Consider the following 25,661-nt stretch of genomic DNA (forward strand, 5'->3'; position numbering starts at 1 on the left):
GAGGAGAGTGTCATATCTCTGTAGATATGGCACTCCCAATACTCCCTCCCTGTCACGCAATGGGTGCTGCGCTGCGTTGCATGACACCTTTTTAAATCTAGGCCAACATTCCGTAAGGTACCAATTTGCTTAAAATGACATCCGGTTGTGCAAGCTAGTTATTATAAATTCCCAAACTACAGCAAGTAGACAAATGTTCACATGAGATGATAATATAGAATGTATATAATATTACCACTGGTCACTGGTCATACCCTCCATAAATATTTAGTCATATTTAAATCGAGATGCTCTGGTCTCAGCACTTAGCAGAGCTTATTCGATTCGCAAGGGCCAGTGTTTAGATCCACACACTTTAATGAGAATACTAGTGGCAGAATATTGTCTCAGCACAAATATCATCTCATTCACAAAAGGGGTTCAGGAACATAAGTACAAAGTCTAGGTATGTGCATGTCAAAAAGAGCTGCTGGAGGCATCCTAGCCTAAAAAATGAAATATCTATTGTTTTAATCAGATAATCCCTATATCTCTTGTTTGCATTTGAGCAGGCATATTCCAAGTATAACAAAAACCAAAACAGGGTGGTGGAGGGTCCAAGGGGAAATGTTTTTATAGACCGGCTAGTACCTAGTCCCCCAACTTGACAGTAAAACACACGAGAGGTACTACAAGTCTGACAAAAAAGAGATAGATAGCTGGAACCTAAAAGTGTCCCATTTTATTACCAGACCACAAAGTTGATCCAGAGAAATAACATTGTTATACCAAAGAACACAGGAGAAAAAGAGAAGATACGGAGTATGCGGAAAAAGTACCCATCAGCCCACTCATAAGCGGAATCTCGTCATCTGGGTATGTTTGTGTTGGAGAATGGTGTCCTGTAGGCTCCTCCTCAGAAATAAATTTCGAGGTTACCTAATGTCGGACCCAATGATCAAATATTCAACCAACAGAAGGCAGTAAATGAGCGGGAGGGGCAAGAAGTTGCAGTGCTCAAAAGAAGGAAAGGAAGGAAAATGATCCCAGTGATTTAAAAATACCTACAATGATGTCATAAGAAACTTTATTGGGTCTGACCATCAAAGTGCCTCCCCCTTGGCTCAGTTCTTACCCCGAGGCAACGACGGAGAGTGCGTGGCCTCCTTCTACCCTGAGCAGTTGCCAGGTGAGGTGAGGTTCTCTCTCCCTGTAATTAGGGAGAAGATACACCAAATTATTATATTTTTTCATTTGGAAAGCGGGTGTAGATCACATATCACATCATTTCAAGTAAGTGTTGCAGTAGCACCTTAGAGGTCCTAGAGGGGACTTCTTCAGGGCTGTATTACAACAAGACAAAATACATATAAATACATTATTAAAAATGTAAAGTATTTGCAAACTCAGCCGAGCTACAAATTATAACATAATTAAAAACAAACGCATGTCAGTGTCGACATGTCATAGACATGCTTTCTACAAGATACTAGAGTATGTTTGGAACATCAGGTTAAAGTTAGTATTTGCAATCAAACAGAGAAAGGAAAAAAAACCCTAACGTGATTATGTACATTTTACATGTTCTATCATATAATTCATCTCATGGACACTATAATATTCTAGACAAAATGACCAAATTGGCCTTAAGCATACAGAATTGGAGAGGTAATATCACAATCAGGTCATAACTTCTAAGTAGTTGCTTAGCAGTTCGGTATTGCTAACAATTGGACAACAGGAAACAAGTCTACTGGAGTTACAAAAGACATATTTCTAAGGGAAGCAAGAATCCTAAGTCATTTTTGACGCTGCCATTGCTGTATTGTGATTGGCATATGGGAGGGAGGATGCCTGCTTCCTGTTCCTGCCAGAGGCAGGAGAGCAGGACAGCGGCAGGAAAACACACGACCTGGTAAGGTATGCTTTTCAAAAATGTCCTTCCCTTGCGCGATTCCCCGCGCAACAAATATCACCGTCCATTCACCCGCGAGTCATGTGAGCTGTGACTGAAGCAGTACTCTGGAAGCTGCATGCATGACTACTCTGCATGCAAAGAGGAGACAGGGAAAATTGGTTGGATGCATGGGGCCTTATCTGTTAGTGGTTACAGCATTTGCCAATCTCAGGTTTGCTGCCAACAGTGCTGGCTTGTGTAGGGCGTTCCACCGGACGGTGACGTGGGGCAAGGGAGTGGCAGGGTGGTGGTGTGTAAAATACGGGAATAGACGATTACAGGTAAATAACGTAAAAAATAAATCAAACGAATTTTGTTGCGGCGCTGCATCGCATTTGGCGTTGCAGCGTGCGCAACGAAATTTGTTTTATTTATTTTTTACGTTACCTACCTGTAATCATCTGTTCTCGTATTTTACAACCCCCCAGCCCCACGTCACTGCCCGGTTGAACGCCCTACACGAGCCGGCACTGGCTGCCAAGTAGAAAAAGCCTCATTGCTAAATGACAATAATGTTTGCCAAGGCCACATGGAAGGAAAAACGGGCATTATATTTACACAATATATAATGACGTAAAAAGTCCTCAAATCGCCCAGCTAAAAACTGATTTGTAAGCTAGAATGTTGGCGATCTCACTTATGTCACTCATTCCTTTTCTATGTGATTTGTTAATGAAATGATGGTATGAACGTTTATTTTGTCAATCACAGAAAATTGTGCTCCATTCCAGGCACTGCGGTGAGTGACTAAGGGACCACTAGCAGTGTGTGCAAGAGTAATGGATGTGAGAGCAGTGGAAACAGCACTTGAATTACCAGCGCACTGTGGCAAAGAGTAGATGATCTTTGTGTTGTGAACTGTACTGTTTGCTGGTGCTGACTAAACATTTTCATACAGGCTAAAATCTCTGTAAGGCTAGGAGGATTGTGAAAATGTCAACTAAGTTCCAGGGAATGCAGTAGAGGTTAGACTGCCTCCAACATCAACCAATGGAAAAAATGGCAAACACAGAACAAAGGATGAATCAGGATTGTGTGGGTTCCCAGATGCCGTATTAGCACATGGACACGTTTCCTTGTCGTATTTAAGATGTCAGTAGAGATATGATGTGCATTTCCAGCTTTTTTGGGGGGGGTACAATCCATTGAAGATTTCTCCAGATGATGAATTGCCCTTCAACGCTTTAGTCCCTGTAACTGCACTATTGATTACATTTTGTAGGACCTACTATTTTGAAATGTTTTATTTTCGGGGTCAACCCTAAAAAGCTAAAGACAATACTCTCTGACCATATAGAATTTGGGTATGGTTGTATCCAAGATGGCATATCCGGGTGGGTTGGACAACGTGAAAGTTATGTCTATTAATTATCATTAAATATAATTGGGGTTCCTTGTGTCCCTCAGAACAAAGTATACAATGTTATGGGGCACAATGTGCTCTGTCGGGCTGCGAATGGCTGGTGTTGGTTTCATCATTCTGCTCGTTCTAATCAGCATAACCTTGTGACCAAAGAGTAATCGAAGAAAAGGAGTTGTAGAGCAGACAACGTCCAAATAACATCACACCTGCTCTATGGTTCTGGAGTGAGAGAACTGTGGAATAAAAACACTACATCTTCAGACAGAGTGAGTGGATTGCGATGCTTTCATGCCCTTTCATAATATCCAAAGATCTGGGACAAGGTGATCGGTTGGAAATTTGTTCTACAAGGTGAGACAAAAGTTAAAAACATCTGTGACGTGCGTAACATATATGATTGCACGGCACAATCGAGCACTTCCAGAAGGCAAGCTCTTATTTCATGGTGATATTGTGAAATGAATTAGCAGCAATTATTTTAATCCCTAACTGCACCTTTTTCATGACAGCCTTCGGTTACCGGAAAGCTCCACCACCAATTCCTCCACGTCTCATTACCAAGCCTATCATCTCGGTCACGGCCCAGAGCAGCACGGAGTCCACGCATGAGACATACCTGCACAAGGAGCCATCCCGGGTACCTACATGGTCCAAGGATGTCAAAGTCCATTGCAACTCAGCTGAGAACTTAGAAACAACGAAGACATCAACAATGTCGAAGGCACGGGGGCTGTCATTGGACCTATCTACAGTCCAACATCGAGCTTCCCCTAAACTCACCACTGTGATACCCAAGCCCGTCCCTTCTCGGGAAGATCTCAAAGCAGGACTGCGACAGAGAAAGTGGCGCCCGTCCATTGGAGTCCAGGTATGTCGCCTTTGTTTAATATAGGTCTGTTTAACACCTAGTGTAACACTGGAGGGAATATACACTTTTGACATTAATAAAAATATGTTGTTGCTCAGTACTACTGGCATTCAAATTCTCTATTCAAAAGCTCTGTAAAACTATCAAAGATCCCAGGTTTCCCTAAGCTTCTTTCCTAATCAAGATACCTTCTATTTCATGGGTTGAATGGAGTTTCCCAAACGAAGTACATTCCATGGAAAGACGAAGATAGAGGAAATAGTGTTGACTAGAAAATAAGGCAGGACTCATGCCATTATCAACAAGGTATGCCAGTGTTTATTATTGAGAAACGCATAGGCCTTGTGACTGTTTTCTGTGCCAAGGCTATGTTCTATAGTTTCAAAAAGCCAGTGGGCAAGTGGATGTACCGTGCTGTACTGGATAGGTCTATGAATGTGAAACTAGGAAATCGTAGTTCCAATCCTAGATATCTATTTGACCAAAGGTTTTGCTCCCACGCAATTGTTCCTCTATAATGTCTGAGTTACTTCTGTGCTAAAAATGGAAGGCGTAAAAACAGGTTAAAACATCATGTACCAACCAAATTTAACACCAAATACAGTGTCAAAGTTATGGCCAAATTATTAGTGTTGGTCAATTTTGCACCAATGCCGGGACAGTATTGCCCTTGTTTGTTAACCAAACGGCCATTTCAAAAAAGGAGCTTTGTTCCACTGGTGGGTAGAAAAACAACATATGGACACATTGACAGTGCATAAGAGGACATTTGCACCTACTGACTGGTGCAAACAAGACAATTGTGCCTACTGGATGGTGCAAGAAAGGATATTTTGTAGTAGACATTTGCAAACGTTGTCTCCGGTGTTTAATCTGAGCTGGTAGTCACAGGTGTGGGCTTATTTATTTGGGACCAGCACTTATTTTTCTCCATCAAACTTTGACCCAGAATAACAGGGGGAAAAAGAGGAAGAGAAATGCACAAAATAGCGACACAAAAAGAAAGCAGAGATAAAAAAGAACCTCAAAGATTTAGATAAAGCAGCTGGGAGTGTCTGGTGGTGGAGGAAAGAGTCATGAGATGGAATCAAAACTACACAGCAAGTGTATTCAGCACCCCCAACATTTGAATGCATCAACTGAGGGCTTCTGAGCAAAACTTTGAGCCCCAGGACTTATTCTCTTACAAATAAACCACTGATTGTCCCTCCACAACGCAGTTGTTCCCTCACCACGCGGTGTAAATATTAGTGGAAATTGCACTTTTACTGGTGCACAACTACAGACGCAACTGCAGACAATGTTGTCCAGCCTTGCTATACAGAAAATCCAGGTTGTTGTTAAGTTTCTAAATTAGACTGGGGAAAAAAGCAGTTCTGGCTCATACTCATCTATACAAGCACACACACACTCTCTATCTCTCTCTTACTTTCTATGTATTGCATTCCCTGTTGAGTGTTTAGTACAATATCAAGAAGAAATAAACGTAGTTATGAAGATGAAGTTTGGCTAATTGTTCTAGAAGAACAAGTTTTGTAATGCTCTTTCTGGTAGATAATCTGTCTAACTGCAGATTCCTCACCTAAGAATACCCAGGTGCCTAACTGGATCTGGAAACCTTTTACAACTTTGGTCCTGCATGCCACTAGGTGGCACCATGCAGATCTACACTGATTGAATACTGACTCAGATGTGAGAGGGTGAAAATGCATATAGACACCATCCCTGCATGCAGACCTCAGTTTCTTGAATTTTTCCCTTTCTGAACCCTCAGACACAGAGCAACAATTGTTGGTACCTGTGTTGAATACCAACTAGGGACTTTTTAGATGTTAAATTGAGGCTAATCCACAGAATGGGGAGGTAAAGGACAGTGAGGAATCTGTAGTTTAATAGAGTATCTTCCAAAAAGAGACTTACCGAAGGCAATTAACTTGTTCTTCTGATGATTATTTCTAACCGTAGATTCCTAACCTTAGAATAGATGTCAAAGTAGTACCTTGGCAAACAGAAGGAGATGATGGACAGAGCGCTGAAACTTTTCAGACACTCACCCCCAGTCACAGATCTGGGTTGAATCGATCATCGTTCTTTAGCTCACTTCGCCACCTCAGTTCAGACCCAACTATATGCAAATCAGTCGTGACCTTGTGCCTCATGGGAACAGTCCAGCCCAAACTGACAAACCAAAGTAGTACCTTACTTGGTGGAGGGTCAGTGGAGTGGACTCAGAAATAAAAGTCTTGCAGGACCAAGTGGGTGAATTGTCCTTCCTGCCACACCGGGCTGTCAAGGCAATGGTGCTTTGTGAATGTACACTCTGACACCCACATTGCAACCTTGCAGATATCAAAAACAGACACTCCATGAGCCAAAGTAGTAGAATATTAACAGCCCTGGCGGAAGGGGCTTTCAGACCTTCTGGGGATACTTGATGACCAGTGCGTATGAGATCCTAGTGCATAGCACTATCCACCTCAACAGGGTCCTCTTCTGCACAATATTCCCTTTCTTTGCTTCGAAGAACCCCACAAAACGTTGATCATCCACTCAATGGTCCTTGGTACAATCAATGTAAAAAGGTTAAAGCCTTTTTGGGGTCTGGTCAATGAAGCCTTCCCTCCTCTTTAAAATGGTGTGGGGGAACAAAGAACACAGGTAGAGTGATGGATTGCTCAACTTGGAAATGCGTCTTGACTTTTGGTAAAAATGCTGCTCAAGTCCTCAGCACCAACGTGACTGATAAAAAGTGATGTAGGGTGATTGCAATGAAACTGCCTGAAATGTACTGAATGATAAAGCAAACAAAAGAATGTTTTACAGCTTTGTTTGTAAAGGTTAGTCTCTTGCTAGTGTTACACCAGGCCAAATATTTGCCCTAGTGCTGACATAATTGGGCTTTGTGGAAGGACACATAGTGGTAAGGATTACATCCACCTCTTTAGGTGGCAGATTAAATGCAATCAATTGCCATCACTCAATCCCCATGCTTCTAGATTACACACATTTGAGGGCCTGGCCTGTTATTGAGACAGAAGGTCCTTGCGAAATAATTTCAACAATATAGGCGCAGAACACAAAAGGAAGGGGGCTGGTGTTTGCAACCTGGAATCAGAAAATAAGGACAGTGTGTGATAAGGTGGAAAAAAACTTTTTAGATTTAAAAAAGAACCCTCACTCACCAACCTGGTTGGTGACATGCTTCATCATAGGATTCCCACCGGGAAGACCGAATGTCTCCCCGGTGTCCCACGACACCTGTAATTACAGTGGAGCTGGGTTTTTTCAGTTGTGAAGTGAGATTGTGAGTAGTGTATTAAAAGAGAGCAAACTAGCTCCAAAACGTAACTTTAATAAAGGAACAGTAAGCAATCATTAAAAACAAGGGAGGCAGACACAGGTTGGCTATTAGACTGAGCCAATGATATCCTCAATGTGCAAATAGGTTGACATGTTTCTGCTCATGCTTGCCATTTAGGCTGAGCTTTCATCAGGACCAAAACACAGGGAAACCACCCGGGCGCTATACACACGCTAAGGTGTACCCTAACCTCGGGGTGTATGTTTGTAATGAGATAAAACTCACGGTCCTTGCGAAATGGCAGCCTGATCGGAGGACTGATGCTGATGTCCCCAAGGTACAGATACTACACTGTCAAAGGCCAAACTGGGCATACTATGATCAAGTTTTTCCTGATCTTTTAAAGAGCTTGGGCCAAAAGAGGCATGAGCAGGAAGGCGTACAGCAGTCCCATGTGCCATTCCATCCAGAATGCATCTCCTAACTAATGTTCATACGGAAACTCCAATCCACAATGCTTTTGACAATTAATGTTCTTGATGATAGAAAAAAGATATATCCATGTTCTCCCCCCTGTTGGAAGACAATGGTGCAATCTCAGGCTGTCATGCTACTCGTCATTTGCCAGACAGCGCTTACTCAGCTCATTTGCTGTATCATCCAGGGACCCTGCCATGTCTTTCTCAATCAGGAAAATGCCCTTGCACCCCAACCTCCAGAGGCACAGAGCCCCCTGACACAGGACCCCATCCCACTATGCTTTTTACAGTACCACATGATGGTGGTGCTGTCCATGACAATCTGCAATAGCCTTCCCTTGATGGACTGCAGGAAGGCCTTCAGAGACACACATGTGCCCACACTACAGCAGATTAATGTGGAGCCGTCCCTCCGCCGGAGCCCGAAGCCCTTGAGCTCCATTTTCCCGAGATGACCTCCTCAGACCAGCAGTGGTGCGAACATCACCACCATCATCTATGGGTGGGGTATTAAAGGGGTTTTCCTGCTGGATCAAATGCCCTTGAGCAGTCACCTCTCATATCTCGAGCCATCTTGCCCTACAGCTGTATGGCATTGGTCAAAATGTCTTGATGCTGGGCATATTGGAACATGAAGTACCATTGCAGAGCTCATGTTAGCCACATGGAATATCACTGAGGAGCAAGATGCAGGAGGCTAAGAGGCCAAAAAGTCTCAGTGCTGCTCTCACTGTAAACCAGAATCAAGCCTGAAATATCAGGATCATATTCTGAATGTCCTGGACTTTTTGCAGCAGAGGAAAAGCCTTGAACTTCAATCATTAGAAACCTCTGTTTATATATTCGCCTTATATGGAGGTGGTCTACACCTTTGATAGTCAGACGTCAAAGTACAGGAATATAGGTATTCCCGACCTCCTAGGATGTGCCACGACCACCACCACTAACATTTTCATGAATACCTTAGGGACTCTTGTAAGACAGAAAGGCAGCACAACAAACTTGAATCATGATTCAACGTTTGCAGGACTGCAGGATGGGTATATGAAAATATGAGCCCTGCAAATCCAAGGACACCATCCAGTTGCACGCAACGAGAACTGACAGAATCTTGGTCAACATGATTTTTTTATTTGGCTTTCAGCAAGAAGGCATTCAAGGCTGGGTGTCCAGAATAGGCTTTCAACCCTCGTCCTTCTTTGGAACAAGAAAAGCTTGGGAGTAACAACCCCCTCCTTTACAAACTCCATAGCCCTCACAATGGCACTTTTGTAAACAAGAGATGCATCTCCCGTAACAGAATGGACAGGTGCTCATTGGAAATCCACTCTGGTGTAAGAACAATAGTGGGCAGGGCAAAAAGAAAAGGTAGCACACAACTATTTTGAGGGATTTGCAAGATTCATCTGTCTGAAAATTCGATTTCCAACATAAGAGAAATGCTGAATCATGCCCCCTATCAGTTTGGTATGTGCCATTAAGAGCAAACTAAAGTTCTTTAGGGGCCGCTGTAGCCTAAGAATAGACCTTGGAGTACTGATGTCCCTGCTGGCATTGAGACTGTCTGCCAGACACACGTCCACTGCTTCAAAATGACAGGGGTGTCTGCTGCGCTGGTCGGGAAGGCTGCCTCTCTCTACATGCCTGCCCTCTGGCATAGCCCCTTAACATTCTGAATTGTTGCACGAAATATTGAGCAGTGGTCCTGTTGTAAGTTGAATTCCTCTCCTCTTTCTTTGCATCAATATTCTTCCATCTGTTCAGCCTGATTGACAGGAAGAATGTTGACTGCTCCTGGTGGGGCTACACTACTATCTTACTTCTATCTTATTTACCATCCGACTATCATCTTACTACATCTTTAATTGAAACTTAATAAAGGAACTACTTGGAACCTACAACTTGTCTGCATATGGATTTTCATACAACAACAGGTCCTCAATTCCAAGGAGTGCACAGTAGCTCTAATGTCCCTAGAGTGCTCCGAAGCGGAGCCAGACTTCGCACTGAAAAGTGGGGAACCATGAAATGTCGTATCCATGAGGTAGACCTATTTCTATTTCTATTTCGAGCATCTAAAGAGCGTGACAGCTGCCCCAGCCAAGGGGCGTCCCGGCGCTAGCAGCAGAAAAACGGCAGCAGTGCCAAGGACAGCTGCCTACACAGTAGGAAAAAGAAAAGTTTTAATGGCTTTCCTAAAATCTGTGAGATTGTTCAGTCCACGAATATGGAGGGGCAGAGAGTTCCAAAGAATAGCCGCTCTATAACTAAAAGAACGACCTCCAGCTCGAGTTTTCTGTACTCGAGGGACCACCAGCAAATGTTTGACCATGGAGCAGAGCTGATGGGAAGGGACATACAGCCAGATTCATCAATGTTCCGATTTGCGAGTCCTTAATAGCGATTATTAAGAAATCGCTATTAATGACTCGCAAAACGGGATTCTTGTAGAAATCGCAATATTATTTCCGATTTCTAAAGCTTCCTTATTTGCGATTAGCAACTTGCTAATCGCAAATAAGGAATGACTCCCCATGCATGGGGAGTCATTCCTTATTTGCGATTAGCAATTTGCTAATCGCAAATAAGGATGCGATTTCAAGGGGGCCAGGGGTGTCCAAAGGACACCCTGTAGCACCCCTGAAATGTAAATGTAGACTAATGTTGCACACACACATGTCCAAAGGATATATATGTAGAACTACTCCAAACCAGAGTGTGTGCTACTGTTATACCCAGGGTCCGTGTTTAAACACAACAACATGCTGATACAAAATGCACAAAGCTCATGTGCATGTCACCGCAGAATATTTTGTGACAGCTGTGTAAGAATAGAAACATGATGTTATATCTGCAACAGGCTGGGTCATGGAATTAGATGATAGCTGATGAAAGATGTGTGCATCGCTGTTTGAGAACGCACAAAATTCAGGAAAAAAGTGTGTGCATCACCGCTTTTGTACTGGCACAACGGTATAAAATGTTCAAAAGTTTGCAGAACACTGTTTTAGATGATGAAAGGAGTGCACATCACAGTTTGGGCACACAAATGTTCAACAAGGTATGCACATCACCGTTTTGTACACATAATAAATGTCATGTAGTGACATGGTTCCACCTTATACATCTAAAATGGCGGCTTGGTGCATCACTCACTGTATGCTTTTCAATTTATGATGATCCTCATGGAACTAGCTGCGTATAGGTGTGTCACGTTAAATGCGTGTTCCAGATTTATTCGCACAATGTTAAAATGGCGGCCATTCCAATGCACCTTCCAGCTATAGTCGTGCAATCTTAAAATGGCGTCCAGTCATGCATAGATGCTGCCCATCTAACTTCAACTAGGCCAGACTTTGTGCGCACAGCATTGCGATTGCGCATGCTGAGAAGAACTCGGTGAAAAACTCAGTGGCAATTAAACCAGCCCTCAGCTACAGAGAACATCATCTCCTTGAAGTGTAGGGCACAGTCACATATGTCATCACCTATAAGGGAACAATGTACACTCAAAACTATAGGAGAAAATAACGGAAACCCTCACCCACAGACAACAACACTTCCCTCAAAGTATAAGATGCAACTCCATGCAGAGAACACCTCTCTCAATGGTTCCTACCACTCCATGCTTCACCCAGCGCAAACAATGAAACTAGGGGAGGCTCGATTCATAAATAATTTGCCTGTGATTTCTTTTTGCAGTCCTATGCTTAGTTTTGCATTTGTGGAGTAAGCTAGGAGCACTCCAAGAGTAAGTCACAGCTACTCACAATAAAACCTTTGTGCATTGGTCCCTACAGTCTTTGTAAATGTTCACTGTCACAGGGTGTAAAGTGGATAAATAGCTCGAACGCTCAGGTAATTCATGAGTACCACTGAGTTTTGTACAGTTACAACAAAAAGCTGCTGGAGGTGCTACATGAGCATTAATACTGTTATGCTAGAAACAAATCTGCATCCCCCGAAATTGAAGTTTGCCATTAGCAGCCTTACAGATTATAAATTCCCACCTACTTTATATGCTTTAGATTGGGCTGGGGCATCGGAATAGGATTAAAAAGGGCGGGGCGGGTGAATGCCAGTCACCGGACAAGAAGGCGTAAAATATTCATCTTCAGACGAAAAATGTGCATAGTCAGTGATTATCCTGGGATGCTCCAGCTATCATTGACGTAGCTAGGACAAATCTATAGGAGACTATTTTGAATTCCCACACCCTGATGTACCTCAACCATTCTTGACTTTTAAGGGTGACACAGATAGTCACAAATGGCTTGACGTTCAGTGGTTCATTATGTGGGTTTCATTAGCCTTTAAGAAACATTCCCAAGAAATGTTTGGGTATGTGGGAGATAATATACACTCTCACCAAGTCAAACCAGTCCAGGCTCTCATTTTCTACAAGCAATGCTGTTCTCTCGTGTTCTGCTGTATTTATAACTGGATTCAACTTTTTTCTCAATTCCCAGGTGGAGACCATTTCAGATTCGGACACGGAGGGCAAGAGTCGCAGAGAGTTTCACTCCATAGGCGTGCAGGTGGAAGAGGACAAAAGGTAATAGTAATGTCAGGAACACACTGACGTAAAGACAGATTCACACCACGGTGGTATATTCTTGGTAGGTGTGTTAAGCATGCGCTGCACCTTAAATACAGGGGCATCTCCTCCGTAATGGTAGAGAAGCATTGCCCCACTGCTTAGAGACAGCAGATAATAAATACATTGATAATAAAACAATGTTATTATTATTTTACCTCTCACTGATGTTGAGCAGCAAAGCCAATAGTCTAGGACGGGGCCAGGCCGGGCCATGGCAGGTAAGAGGACTTGTGGGGCACTGTAAGTGTGCATGGCGGTTTGGCTGGCCAAACAGACATGCGCATTTATGTGTATCCAATCCAGCTGTATTCTACAGCCAGGTGGAGAAACGGCACAGACGGCCTGTGCCTAAGTGAGCATTAGACCAGCCCGCTCAGGCCAATCCTGGTGCTTCTATCAAGCTAGGTATAGCATAAGAGCAGCTTCTGGATTGGGTGGGGGCCCTGTGCTTTGTGGCCCAATGGTGAAAGGAGCAACGACACAGCCGGCAGCGGAAGGGGCAGGTAAGTCCTTTTATTCATTCTTTTGCCTCTGCCCCCAAGCCGTCCTACCCTTTTAGACTGGTGGCAGCCACCACTGCTCAAATAATAATAAATCGAGGGCACAGAGACTTTCACTCTAATTTGCTTGTATTATTTCTCCAGTATTACATCTTTCATAGATTCACATGCTTGTATCTTCCCCGTCGTCATGGTGGGAGTCTCACGGTAACAGAATGACCAAGCAGTATCATAGAGAAGAAAAACTGCATAGAAAATCCCCATAGGGGCTGTATTTTTTGGTAACCAGACCATGTCTTTGTTTTGGTCCAAAAGCTAGCCAATCAGAATTGCTGCCCTGCCCTCACACTCCCCAGCAGCAGCTTCCTGCCTCAGATTTCCAACCGCCTTCGTGTGAGAAAGGAGTCTCCCTGAGCTCTGCTCAGTTTTCTTCTGTTCCTGTGTGAACTTTTGACCCTTTGGGAATTCTTTCTACCTTAAGGTATTGTGTGTATTCTTTTTGCTTAAGATGGCTGAAAGCTCTAAGAAGAGGCTGTTCAGGCCATGCAGATCCTGTGGGAAGGCCAGACTCTTCTCTGAGGACCCACATGAGGACTGCCTTTATTGCCTCTACCCTAATCACCTGGTGAAGTCCTGTAAGCTTTGTAGAAAATTTTCTGACAAAACTAAGCGTGACAGGGAGGCAAGATTACTGTTGTGGCTTCAGAAGAAGAAGGCCACTCCAGGCACAGATTCTGAGGAGGAATCTTCTCACCCCACTCCTAAGAAAAGAAAGGCCTCTGTTTCTGTGGAGAAAGTGGAGACTAAAAGGGGTAAATCTGAAGAAAAATTGGCATCATCTCTTCCTATTACTCCTATGGGGAAGCAGTCTAGTCTTAAAGGTCCTGGATCTGCACCTTCTGCCAGTTCGATGGTTTCTGCTCATAAGTCTGTGGTGAAACCTTTGATTCAGTCATCTTCAGCTTCATCTAAGGCTGCGTCGACGACCACGACGTCTACGGCAACGACATCGATGAGTAGGATGTCTCTGTCAGGCCCGTCGACGACGACGACAACGACGACTTCGTCGACGACCGGTTCGATGCCCCGAATGTCGACGGGGGTCCCGTCGACGAAGGTTCCGTCGACGAAGGTTCCGTCGACGAAGGTCCCGTCGACGAAGGTCCCGTCGACGAAGGTCCCGTCGACGAAGGTCCCGTCGACGAAGGTCCCGTCGACGAAGGTCCCGTCGACGAAGGTTCCGTCGACGACAGTCCCGTCGACGAAGGTCTCGTCGACGAAGGTCCCGTCGACGATGGTCCCGTCGACGGAGGTTCCGTCGACGATGGTCCCGTCGACGATGATCCCGTCGACGGTGGTTCCGGCGACGAAAATCTTACTTTCGACGGCTAAAACTTACAGTTCTCCTCAATCAAAGACCATGATCTCCATACGCTCGTTTCAGTCGACAAGAGGGGCGGCTACCATCAGTAAGTCCGCGGAATTCACCTCTTGGACAAAGATCTCTCCATTGCCGCCATCATCGCTGTTGGAGCAGGATTCGGAGGGAGAGGAGTCCTCAGGTGCTGCCTACAGCCCCTCTCAGCTTCAAATAAAAAGTCAGGATACGGATGAGGAGGAAACCTTTTCCTTCAAGGACAGGCCACAATCTGCCAGATATGAATCATTCCAGGAATCTGGTGCCTATGAAGACGAAGAAGAGCAGCACGAGGACTCACGGGAGGAGGAACGTCAGGAGACAGTTTCCATACCTCTCACCCTTGTGTCTGACCTTAGACTGATGCTGAACGACTACTATCGTCGCTTCCCGGAGGCGAACTCATCGCAGCCAGCTACGCTCACGCCTCCCACGCAGACGCCTAAGCAGGCACCTGCCCCGCAAAATCAGGGAGTTCAATCTCCGCAGGTGGTTACCATTAGGGATGACCTAACGGACTCTGAGGAAGATGAAGAGCCCGAAGAGGGAGAGCTAGTCCATGATGCCTCGGGCAAGGAATGGGATGAGTACGTTTTGCCTTCAGCTGCATCGCCTGAACCACTCAAATCTACCTCCCCTCCTCAGGACATCGGAGGCTTCCATGATATTATGGAAAGGGCGGCCAAGAGATTCAGTCTGGAGGTGGACGTACAGGAAACGGATTGTTTCTTGTACGATTTCAAGGACGATAACAAGAAGTCACTCCGCTCAATACCTATTATCCCGCATTTATGGGAGGAAGGCCTCAGGATTCTAAAAACACCAGCCTCCATAGCGGTTTCAGTTCCGCGAATTGAAAAGAAATACAGAGCTCCAGAATCTACGGCAGCCTGCCTCATTGGTCATCCCAGGCCGGAATCGGTGGTGACACAGGCGGCGCAAAGAAACTCAAAAAACCCGGTGGCTACGTCACTTGTGCCACCAGACAAGGAAGGGAGGAGAATGGATGGAGCGGGTAAGAGGTTTGCGGTCATGGCAGCCTCTACCATTAAAGCGGCGAATGCGATGGCTCTGCTAGGCCGCTACAACAGACAGATATGGTCAGATCTGGCCCCCATCTTATCGGCGCTTCCAGAGGATCGAAAGGAAGAAGCGGCAGCCCTTCTCAAGGAAGGAGCAAGATCAGCAGCTGAGTCTATCGACATCGCCATGGATGTGTCGTCCCTAGGCTTCAGGCAAATGGCAGGGGCGGTCTCGCTTCGCAGACAAGGCTGGCTAAAGGCGACCTCTTTTCGACCAGAGGTGCAGGCGAAGATTATCGATATGCCCTTCGATGGTGAGAACCTGTTTGGGAAACATATCGATGAGGCTTTGCAAGGCATAAAGTCAGACACTGATACGGCTAGAGCGCTGGGATCTCTCCAGCAGGGAAGGTTTCAGTCCTTTCGGAAGAGGGGCGCAAGAGGACAGTTTAACCAACGATCCTCCTTTCAGTCTAACAGATATCAGCCGTACGGTCAGCAGGGATATCGTCAGTTTAACTCCAACAACCAGTACAGGTCCTCCAACTCCTCTTACCAACAACAGTCCAGAGGTAAATCCAACGCCAGGGGGAAAAATCAGCAGTCTAGACGTCAATGATTTCAGGCAGGCGCTCCCCACAATACGGATCCCGAACAACGACCACTATCTGTCTCAATACTACGCCAACTGGATGTCCATAACATCGGACAGATGGGTCCTGGACGTCATCAGCAGGGGCCACACACTGGAATTTGTGGAAATACCACCGGAACACCCCCCAGTGCTCAGGCCCAACCATCATCGCAAAGAAATGCAGATGGAAGTTCTCTCGCTCCTACAAAAGGGAGCCATAGAGGAAGTACCACAGCATCTCAGAGGGAGAGGCTTCTATTCACATTTCTTCCTCATCAAAAAGAAACAGGCCCAGAAATGGAGACAGGTATTGGACCTGAGGGATCTCAATCATTACATAAAAAAGATACCCTTCAGAATGTTGTCGTTGCAGGAGATCTTGCTCATGTTAAAGGGCAAAGACTACTTAGCGTCCTTGGATCTCATGGACGCGTACTTCCATATTCCCATCCATCGGAAGCACAGGAAGTATTTGAGGTTTGCTGTGGAGAGTCGCCACTTCCAGTTCAAGGTCCTGCCGTTCGGACTCAAATCAGCCCCGAGGGTATTCACCAAATGCATGGCCCCGGTGGCGGCCCACTTAAGGCTACAAGGCCATTACATCTACCCATACCTGGACGACTGGCTAGTGACAGGTCCATCTTTCAGGGACGCAGCGGAAGCTCTACAGAACTGCGTCCGGTTGTTTCAGCGTCTAGGCCTGAGAACAAACCTGGAGAAGTCCTCGCTGACTCCGGCCCAGGGCATACAATTCTTAGGGGCGTGGATATGCACCAAAGAGGGAAAAGCCTATCCTTCCAAAGATCGGATCAGAAAGATCAGAGGACTGACGACTTCTCTACAAGCAAAAAAGTCCACTTCCGTGAGGATTTACAAGTCCATGTTGGGGATGATGTCATCCTGCATCCCGTTGGTGCCAAACTGTCGTCTAAGGATGAGACCTTTGCAGGAACAACTCGACGAGCAGTGGGTACAGGCCAGCGGAACCTTCGAAGATCGCATTACCATCACGACCAGTATGAAGGTGGCCATGTCATGGTGGAAGATCCTAAAAAACCTAAACCAGGGACTGAGTTTCATTCCTCGGGATCACGACTTCATGATGACGACGGACGCTTCACTGAAAGGATGGGGCGCGCATCTTCAAGAGCTGGAGATTCAGGGCCTTTGGTCAGATTGGGAAGCTCAGCTTCACATAAACATGTTGGAGCTCAAGGCAGTATTCCTAGGGCTTCAAGCTTTCCTTCCCAGAATACGTCAGTCGTCAGTACTGATTCAAACAGACAGCACCACGTCCATGTTCTACCTGCTGAAACAGGGCGGGACGAGATCCAAACAGCTGTCAGCACTGGCGCAAAGGATCTGGAAGTGGCTCATATCCAACGAAATCTCGATCCAAGTCCAGCATATACAGGGGGTCCTCAACACTCGGGCGGACGCCCTGAGCCGCACTTCCAATGCGACACACGAGTGGGAACTTCACGACACTCAGATTTGCATTCTGTTCCAAAGGTGGGGCACTCCCACATTAGATTTGTTCGCGACTCAAAGCAATTCAAAGTGCACTCACTTTGCGTCAAGGTACCGTCAACAGGGATCCATGGGAAATGCATTCCTCTTGAACTGGACGGGAAGGTTCGCATACGCGTTCCCTCCGTTCCCGTTGATTCCGCGCATCCTGCGCAAGATGAGACTGGAACCGTGCCGGATCATAATGATTGCTCCAGCCTGGCCAAGGCAGGCGTGGTTTTCAGACCTCCTTCAATTGTCGAGGGGCGACAACATCCAGCTACCGACATTTCAAGACCTCATCTCCATGGAGAAAGGACAGATTCTGCATCCGGATCTACGCTCTCTAAAGTTGTCCGCATGGAACCTCACGAGCGTGAATTTCAGGACCTAACTATTTCGCAAGAGTGCAGGCATATCCTCTCACAAGCGAGAGCTGTATCCACGAACAAAACATATACAGCAAAATGGACCCGGTTCTGCCACTGGTGCAACAGACAAAGCTTGCATCCTTTCGAGGTTCAGCCTGAGGGTATCCTGCCTTACCTGCTCTTACTATCAAAGTCAGGCCTTTCGCATGCTTCAGTCAAGGTGCACCTAGCAGCAATATCAAGATTCAGGCGAAAGCCAAACGAACCATCTCTCTGGTCATCCAGGGTAATAAAGGAATTTATCAAGGGTCTTTTTCGAGTCTTTCCACCCATCCAACGACCACCTGTACCGTGGCACCTGAATACAGTGCTATCACAGCTTATGAGGCCACCCTTTGAGCCCATACATAAGGCAGACTTGCAGTTCCTGTCCTGGAAAACAGCCCTCCTTCTCGCCTTAACATCTGCAAGGAGGGTTAGCGAGATCCAAGCCTTTTCAGTGGAGGAACCCTTCTTACAATTCCGTCAGGACAGGGTTATACTGAGAACTAATCCTACCTTTATTCCCAAGGTGGCGACGTCTTTTCACCTGAACGAACCCATTATTCTACCTACTTTCTTCAGCAAGCCCTCATCGGAGGCAGAAAGAGCCTTACACTCTCTAGACATTTCAAGATGCCTAAAGTTCTACATTGAGAGGACAAAGCCGTTCCGTAAGTCTAAGCAATTGTTCATCGCATTTGAAGGGCAGAGAAAAGGTCTTTCATTGTCGAGACTGAGTATTGCTAGATGGATATCCTCAGCTATCCTGAAATGTCATGACAAAGCGGGGAAGCCGCTACATTCTAAAGTGCAGGCGCATTCAACGAGGAAGATGGCAACCTCGATGGCCTTGTTCGCAGGAGTGGCACTGCCAGATATCTGCAGGGCAGCAACGTGGAAGAGTGTCCACTCGTTCACAAAACACTACTGTCTAGACACTGCGTGGAAGGAGGACACGGCAGTGGGTCAAGCTGTTCTGAAGCGTCTATTCCAGTAAGGTATGGCCTAATGGCATATTGTTTTTTGTTATACAGTACTTTGATGTGTAATTACATGCATTTATAGCATTGCTGATGTTTTTCATAGCTATTATTAGGTCATTGCTTTGCGGCAGAGCTTCCTTCTAGGTTCTGTCCTGGAAACGCTACGGATATGGTGAGCACTGCTTACTACTCTGATACAAGCATGTGAATCTATGAAAGATGTAATACTGGAGAAGGAATTAGTTACTTACCTGTACACTATAGTTCTCCAGTATTATCTTTCATAGATTCACATGCGCCCGCCCGCCTCCCCGTTTCTCAGGCAGATCCTGTTCTCGGAATTTATCCTTGTCTCTCACTCGGGGACGGAAATCTGAGGCAGGAAGCTGCTGCTGGGGAGTGTGAGGGCAGGGCAGCAATTCTGATTGGCTAGCTTTTGGACCAAAACAAAGACATGGTCTGGTTACCAAAAAATACAGCCCCTATGGGGATTTTCTATGCAGTTTTTCTTCTCTATGATACTGCTTGGTCATTCTGTTACCGTGAGACTCCCACCATGACGACGGGGAAGATACAAGCATGTGAATCTATGAAAGATAATACTGGAGAACTATAGTGTACAGGTAAGTAACTAATTCCAAATTTAACAGACTTACCAATGTAAAAAAAAATCACAATGTGAGGAGAGACTGAGGCTGTAAGAGCCTCTAAAGACAGTTGGACGTCCCCATGTGCAGTGGTTCCCAGCTGTCTTCTTTCCCACAGTGTGATTTGGCTCCACACTGGTTGACGGTACGATGGGAGCTGATATCGTGTGACACACGGTGGCACCATGTGAGTTGGCAGAGGTGCCAATGACTATTAGGTACTTTTTGATGATCTGCTTTTAAATTCAGAGTTAGATCCTAGTACCACAGAACTGGAATTAAACTCAACAGGAACTGTTAACTGTTTCCATTTTTATAACAAAATGGTAATGTTGTTTGTATGTACAGGCCCCGCAAAACGATTATTGGGATTAAAATGATCACATTGGATAATTTATCTCTTGAGCAGGTTTTTATTTTTGCTCAAAAGGGAACTTTTGGAACTTGCCTCTTGGGCTAAAAGTAAACGTGTGTATTTTGTCATAAAATTAAGCAAAATGTCTCTAATTGTTTACACAAACTTATTTACAAAATACGCAAAATTTATTTTGGGGTATCTCAAGTGAAAATCGAATGAATTAAATTGAATTAACTGGTTCTTGGAGATAATTGCAAACATTAATTTGCTGACAGCATCTCTGATATTTTACATAATATGCATCCTACATAAGTGCCCTCTGTTAGAAAAGTTTGCAGTGGCCTATGAAGAAGTTGTGTGTTAAATCTCAAAGGTATTAACAATGGCGGCGCCTCCGCTACGGTAGAGGGGCGTTGCCTCACTGCCAGGAGCAGCAAAGAAAGAAAAAGTAAAATGATAATAACGGAATGTTATTATCATTTTATTTTTTCCTCCAGCTGCGGCAGTGCGCGTGAGAGGGTGGGGCTGAACTGCAGGGGAAGAGTGGTAGAACACTCCTGGGCGCAAATAACATTTGGTTGGCCCTCTCGGGTTCTCCATGCAGGCTGCATTACAGCCTGCATGGAGAACATGCCAACCCCTACAGCCCCAGGGTGAGCGACGTGTAACGGTGCTCAGACCAATCACAATGCTGTACTGCAGCATTGTGATTGGCTTAGGGCTGGGAGGCTGGCTGCCTGCTTCCTGTTCCAACCAGGAGTCGGACACAGGGAAGCAGGAGAGCAGACTCTGGATCCAGTGGCTGCTGCAAGGTAAAAAAAATGTTTATTAGAAGAAGCCTGCAGCTCCTCATTGCACCACCCCGCTCCCACCCCGCCACCCGCGAGCCGTGCCGGCCGCCACTGGGTACTAATGCATCCACTTGATTCCTATTTGCAGTGGGTTACAATTATGAATTCACGGGTGAAAAAACAGGGATTTTACTTGCAATGTACGACCATATCCATATCCTCAAATCCTGCCTGGGACCATGTCTGCGACCTCCTCAGAATATGAGAGGCAAGAGTGCATACAGGGTGGGCTTTAGCGCTGGTGGCACCCAGTGCGATGATCATTTTCGAAGCCTACTCCATGACCTCCTTCAGCATGGATTCTCTCAGTACCACCCTCCAATTCTGCCCCTCAGCTCGCCATAGCCCCTTAGTCACAAACATTGTATTTGTTTTATAGTATTACTCATACCAGTGTTGGGTATCAGAGCACTTTACTTCACTTGGACTATACAGAGACAATGAATCATACATGTGTAAATTAGTCTATAGAAACTGTTACATAAGTCAAAGAGGATTACAAGGTCTATGACTCACATCATCCATACTAGTAGGCACAATATTTTAAGATTGTTTGGACTGGAGAAGCACAAGTTTAGGATCTAAAACATGCCACAGTGGTTGTGGGTGAGTTTATTAATAATAATAATAATGCATTTCTATCCACAAAAACCCTTTTGAGCAACATTAGGATAGTAAACGTTTGGTCCAAAAAAATATGATGTTCTAACCTATACCATGCAGTTTGCATGCAGCTCTTTGATGACAGTTCACAGTTCATAGATTACTATATTAGGATTGTAACTTGTAAGCTGAAAGTAACAAAAGGATCTCTCTTACAAAGGCAGTAACCCACTGAGCTATCTACATAAAATACAGTTATCCTCATGATACACATTCTTTGCACTAGGGATTTAACCCTCTACACTATTTTATATTTTTATATTAACCTGCCACTAGACAAAACTCCATCTCTCTTCAGAAGGAACATTAATCAACAGAATTGTTTTTGACATTTTCATTGTTGACTGAAAACTGCTTTACAAAAGAGGAGGATGGACGGAGCGTTTGAGCAAATCAAACACTCACCCCCAGTCAACTGATCTGGGTTTAATCCATCACCATTCTTTAGCTCACTCCGCCACCCCAGTTCAGACATGGCCATATGCAAATCAGTCTGACCCTGTGCCTCATGGGAACAGTCCAGCCCGAACTGCCAAAGCCATGTCTTCCCTGGACCGGAAACAAGCATCCTGGGACCGGTTTCTGGCATGTCAGCCGTCATCAGCCAGGCTAGCTTGAATCCAGTGGCAAAGTATCGCTTTGAAAACTGCTAGACACACAGGGAACTCAGCAACAGGTACTTTTAAACCCATAACTGTTTTCTAAACACAGAGACCCTCGAGGGTAGCGCCAGGTGCAGCTGTACAGGTCGCACGGCCCTAAAGCCTGCCCTAAGTGTATAATGCAGAACTGGTTCAGTTCTACTGTGCACTGAAGGACCAGTGAAGTGTTATGTGAATCAATTGACTAGCACAAACAATTTAATCCCTGCATAGGTCGGTTTTGCGCTGGTCAGTGTTTGCAGCAGTCAATTGCTGCAATTGTCATTTTTTTTCTGGTCGGTCAGTGTACAACTCTAACTTTGGGTTCTACTCTACTAGCTCTACTAGCTGAAAAGCGCTTCAATACCTCGTCAGGGGTAGTACGCTCTACATTATACAATTAAAATTACGTTTGAGTGCAAAATGTAATTACATCAGTATTACAGTAATTCATTTGACCCTTCTATAATTATCCTATGGGTCTGTTGATTGCATGCATCTCATATCTATCTGTAGACAGAACCACCCAGACCTATCGCAAGTTTTTCAGAAGAGTCATAGGCTTTTGCCTTTCTAGCCAAACCTGTCTGAAGACTTATGAGGAGCTCAGCATTCTAATATGTAACCTTTGACACAAACTGGCTGCAGGCTTACCAGGCTAAACCATGAATAAACTGTGTTATTTAAAAAAGGGAAGCAAATTAATTTTGCACAATTTATGCTGCACTCGTACTTAAAAATAACAGAGCAAACTGATTTGCTTTAAACTTATGTTTACCTTTTATTAGTGGGGTAACCTATATTGGCAATGAACAAACAAGAGAGAGGGTGGTCCAAGGGAAGTTTTGAGACCGGCAAGGATGAGATCCCCAAACAGTAACGAATAAACAAAAGACATCATCAGGTCTAAAGTGCCAAACTGCACAAGAAAGAGACAGCAGAGATAATCTCCTGGAACTTGTGGGGGAGTCCCTTAATTAGGATGAAATCCCATCACCCACCGAGGTGGCATGTTTCATCATCTGGGATTCTCCTCCTGACAGGAACGCTTAGCCTCACCAAGGGCTACAACTCCCTCACTGTGAGGGAGGAGCTCAGGGATGTCTTTATTCCTACTCTGTGAAGGACATACGAAATCCTGCAGATGAGAAGACACTGAACTGGTTGGGTAAAGGGCGCAGTGCAGACAAACTAATTTGAAAATGTGGGGATAGTGATGCGAAAACTAAATACCAGGAGCGAAAAAAACTTTATTAGCTCGTTCCTAGTGTTAGGAATAAAAACAGTGCACCTGCAGTGTAAAAAATATATAACTGCATGTGACAGACGAAACCAGGTCTACATGTTTCCGCCTAATATATTTAAAAAGGTGTTGCGGCTTTCGTCAGGACCTTAGAGAAAGTGCTACTGCGAAGGAAGAAGTGAAAAGTGAAAAATAATGAGAGGAAAATACAAAACCAGTAATCCCACTTTTGGTGTTCTTGATTTACTGGTCGTACCCGTTGTTTGCCGATAAGAGGCCTCACCTCAGCCTGGCAACAGCTCAGGGGAGAAGCACCGCTCTATCCGCAGGTACCCCGGGTGGTAGAAGAGCTGCAACCGGACGTGGGACTTCCCCACAAGTTCCAGGAGATTTCCTCTGCTGTCTCTTTCTTGTGCAGTTTGGCACTTTAGAGCCGAGGATTTCTTTTGTTTATTCGTTAACCTATATTGGCGCCATTCCTAAAAATGTGAGCGCAACAAAAATAAATTTAGAAAAAGGTTTTGTAATATGGACTGGAACAAACCATGTTTTCTCCATTGTCCAATGCTCAAACAGTCAAAAGTGCATTTGTTCCATTTTTACGCCACTGTAAAATGTATGTGAAGTAAGACGGGTGTTTTACATAGTAGTTGTCCAGAATTGACTCATTTCAGTTAACCTCGGGTATTCACTATTCATTACCCATAGAATTATTAATTCCAGGTTACGAATGTCACAGTCAACTCAGTAGAGACTTTAAACCTATCGATGGACCAGTGGAATATGAGTAGTGCTTCACCTAGTAAACTATCTTACCATCAGTCCTACGTGTCTGCAAACACAGAGGCAGCAGCCCTGCTGTATAGTACAATATGTCTTTCCATCCTGGGTACTTGGCAGGTTGATACTTTGTGAGCAAGTGCAACAATCTATTTTTACCGTTTTCAGCTCATCTTGGGATGTCACATGAATACCCCAATTACATTCCGAGGCCTCCTCTTCTTCCACTGACCTTCCAGATGCGTACCCTCTTTGTCTGCGGAACAATTGGGCTTCAAGGGGCGGGAGGAAGGCGATGGATTCTTCCATCATTCGACATTTGTCCAGCTTCTGTTACTATGGAAACCGCCTGGCAGAGAGAACAAACCCGGAGAAAGGAGTGCTGCACTGGAACATGCTGTTCCCAGGGTACTCCCTGCAGAGAGGTGAGGCTGGGCAGATGTGACGACGCTACCGCTGCTGTTGCCGGGGTGATGAGATAGCGTTCCAAGCATGGACCAGCAAACTTCCTTTTTCCCAAATCAGCCAATCAGGTTATCAGGTTGTCAGAAAGAACAAGGCATGTCAGTCGATCATCAGGAACTCTAATATTTTAAAAAAACATAGCATCCAACTCCCAACAAGACTATCTACAGCTGCAGCATGCTTGGTAAAATAGAGAAGATGTGACGTAGCAGAACTGGGGAGCCAGGTTCGAGTCTCGGTGTTGCCTCAACAGCCAGTGATTCTGGGCAAAAAATGAATCTGACCTTGTGTAAAGTAACTGGCGTTCATGTAAAGCGCTTCCATGCCTTCAGGTCTAGGATGCGCTTTATAAAACTACAAAACAAAATAGAGAAATGCCTGGCCCTGCTGAAGACAACCATCTGAGCTCTCTCCTGTCCTCTGCAAAACCAGGAAAGGATCGCCTCTTCATGAGCCGCTAACATTTCTCTACAAAACAGCAAGCATACAGAACTTCAAGCTCCCAGAACGCAGGCAAATCATTGGTCAGACTGTCATCTCGCATACGTCCTCAGGTTACCATGTTTCAGTCCTGGAAGTCACTTGGCAAACTAGAATGTTTTGGGAGTTGAAATCTTGGGTTGCTTCTATTGAACTAGTTTGACAGACACCGCTCATAATTGATCTGTAACAGAAAACCGCAAAGAAGACAAAGCCTGATTCACAAAAGTCAGACATTTTATTTGGTCTTGCTACAGGCAGCTTTAGTTATTTGCAGATGGACCTAATGTTTTCAATATTTTAGCTATGCTTAAACAGTAGGCCTTGAGTCAACCCACTCCAATCATTGAACCATTGACTGATTGTGCTCTTCCTCTTTTAGCTATTGGATTTGATGAGTCATTGCCAATCACATCTCACATCAGCCCACAGGCAATCGGCTCTCTCACTGCATGCTATTGGCTTTTTCTCTGTCCTTTCGAATCCTATTGACTGTTTACTCTGCAGA

At 45.0% G+C, this 25,661-nt stretch overlaps 1 protein-coding gene across 2 annotated transcripts in view; it reads left to right on the forward strand.

Annotated features, from left to right (window-relative positions):
• Positions 1–25,661, forward strand: part of DLGAP3 (DLG associated protein 3) — a 483,972-nt gene that overhangs the window by 423,164 nt on the left and 35,147 nt on the right. For both annotated transcript variants that reach the window (XM_086956531.1, XM_086956533.1), the window contains 2 exons: positions 3,809–4,167; positions 12,417–12,502. In XM_086956531.1, the coding sequence (XP_086812657.1) occupies positions 3,809–4,167; positions 12,417–12,502 (445 nt within the window). The remainder of the gene's footprint in view (positions 1–3,808; positions 4,168–12,416; positions 12,503–25,661) is intronic.

The sequence above is a fragment of the Lissotriton vulgaris genome, chromosome 2_1, assembly GCF_964263255.1.
Source record: "Lissotriton vulgaris chromosome 2_1, aLisVul1.2, whole genome shotgun sequence".
Classification (NCBI taxonomy): Eukaryota; Metazoa; Chordata; class Amphibia; order Caudata; family Salamandridae; genus Lissotriton; species Lissotriton vulgaris.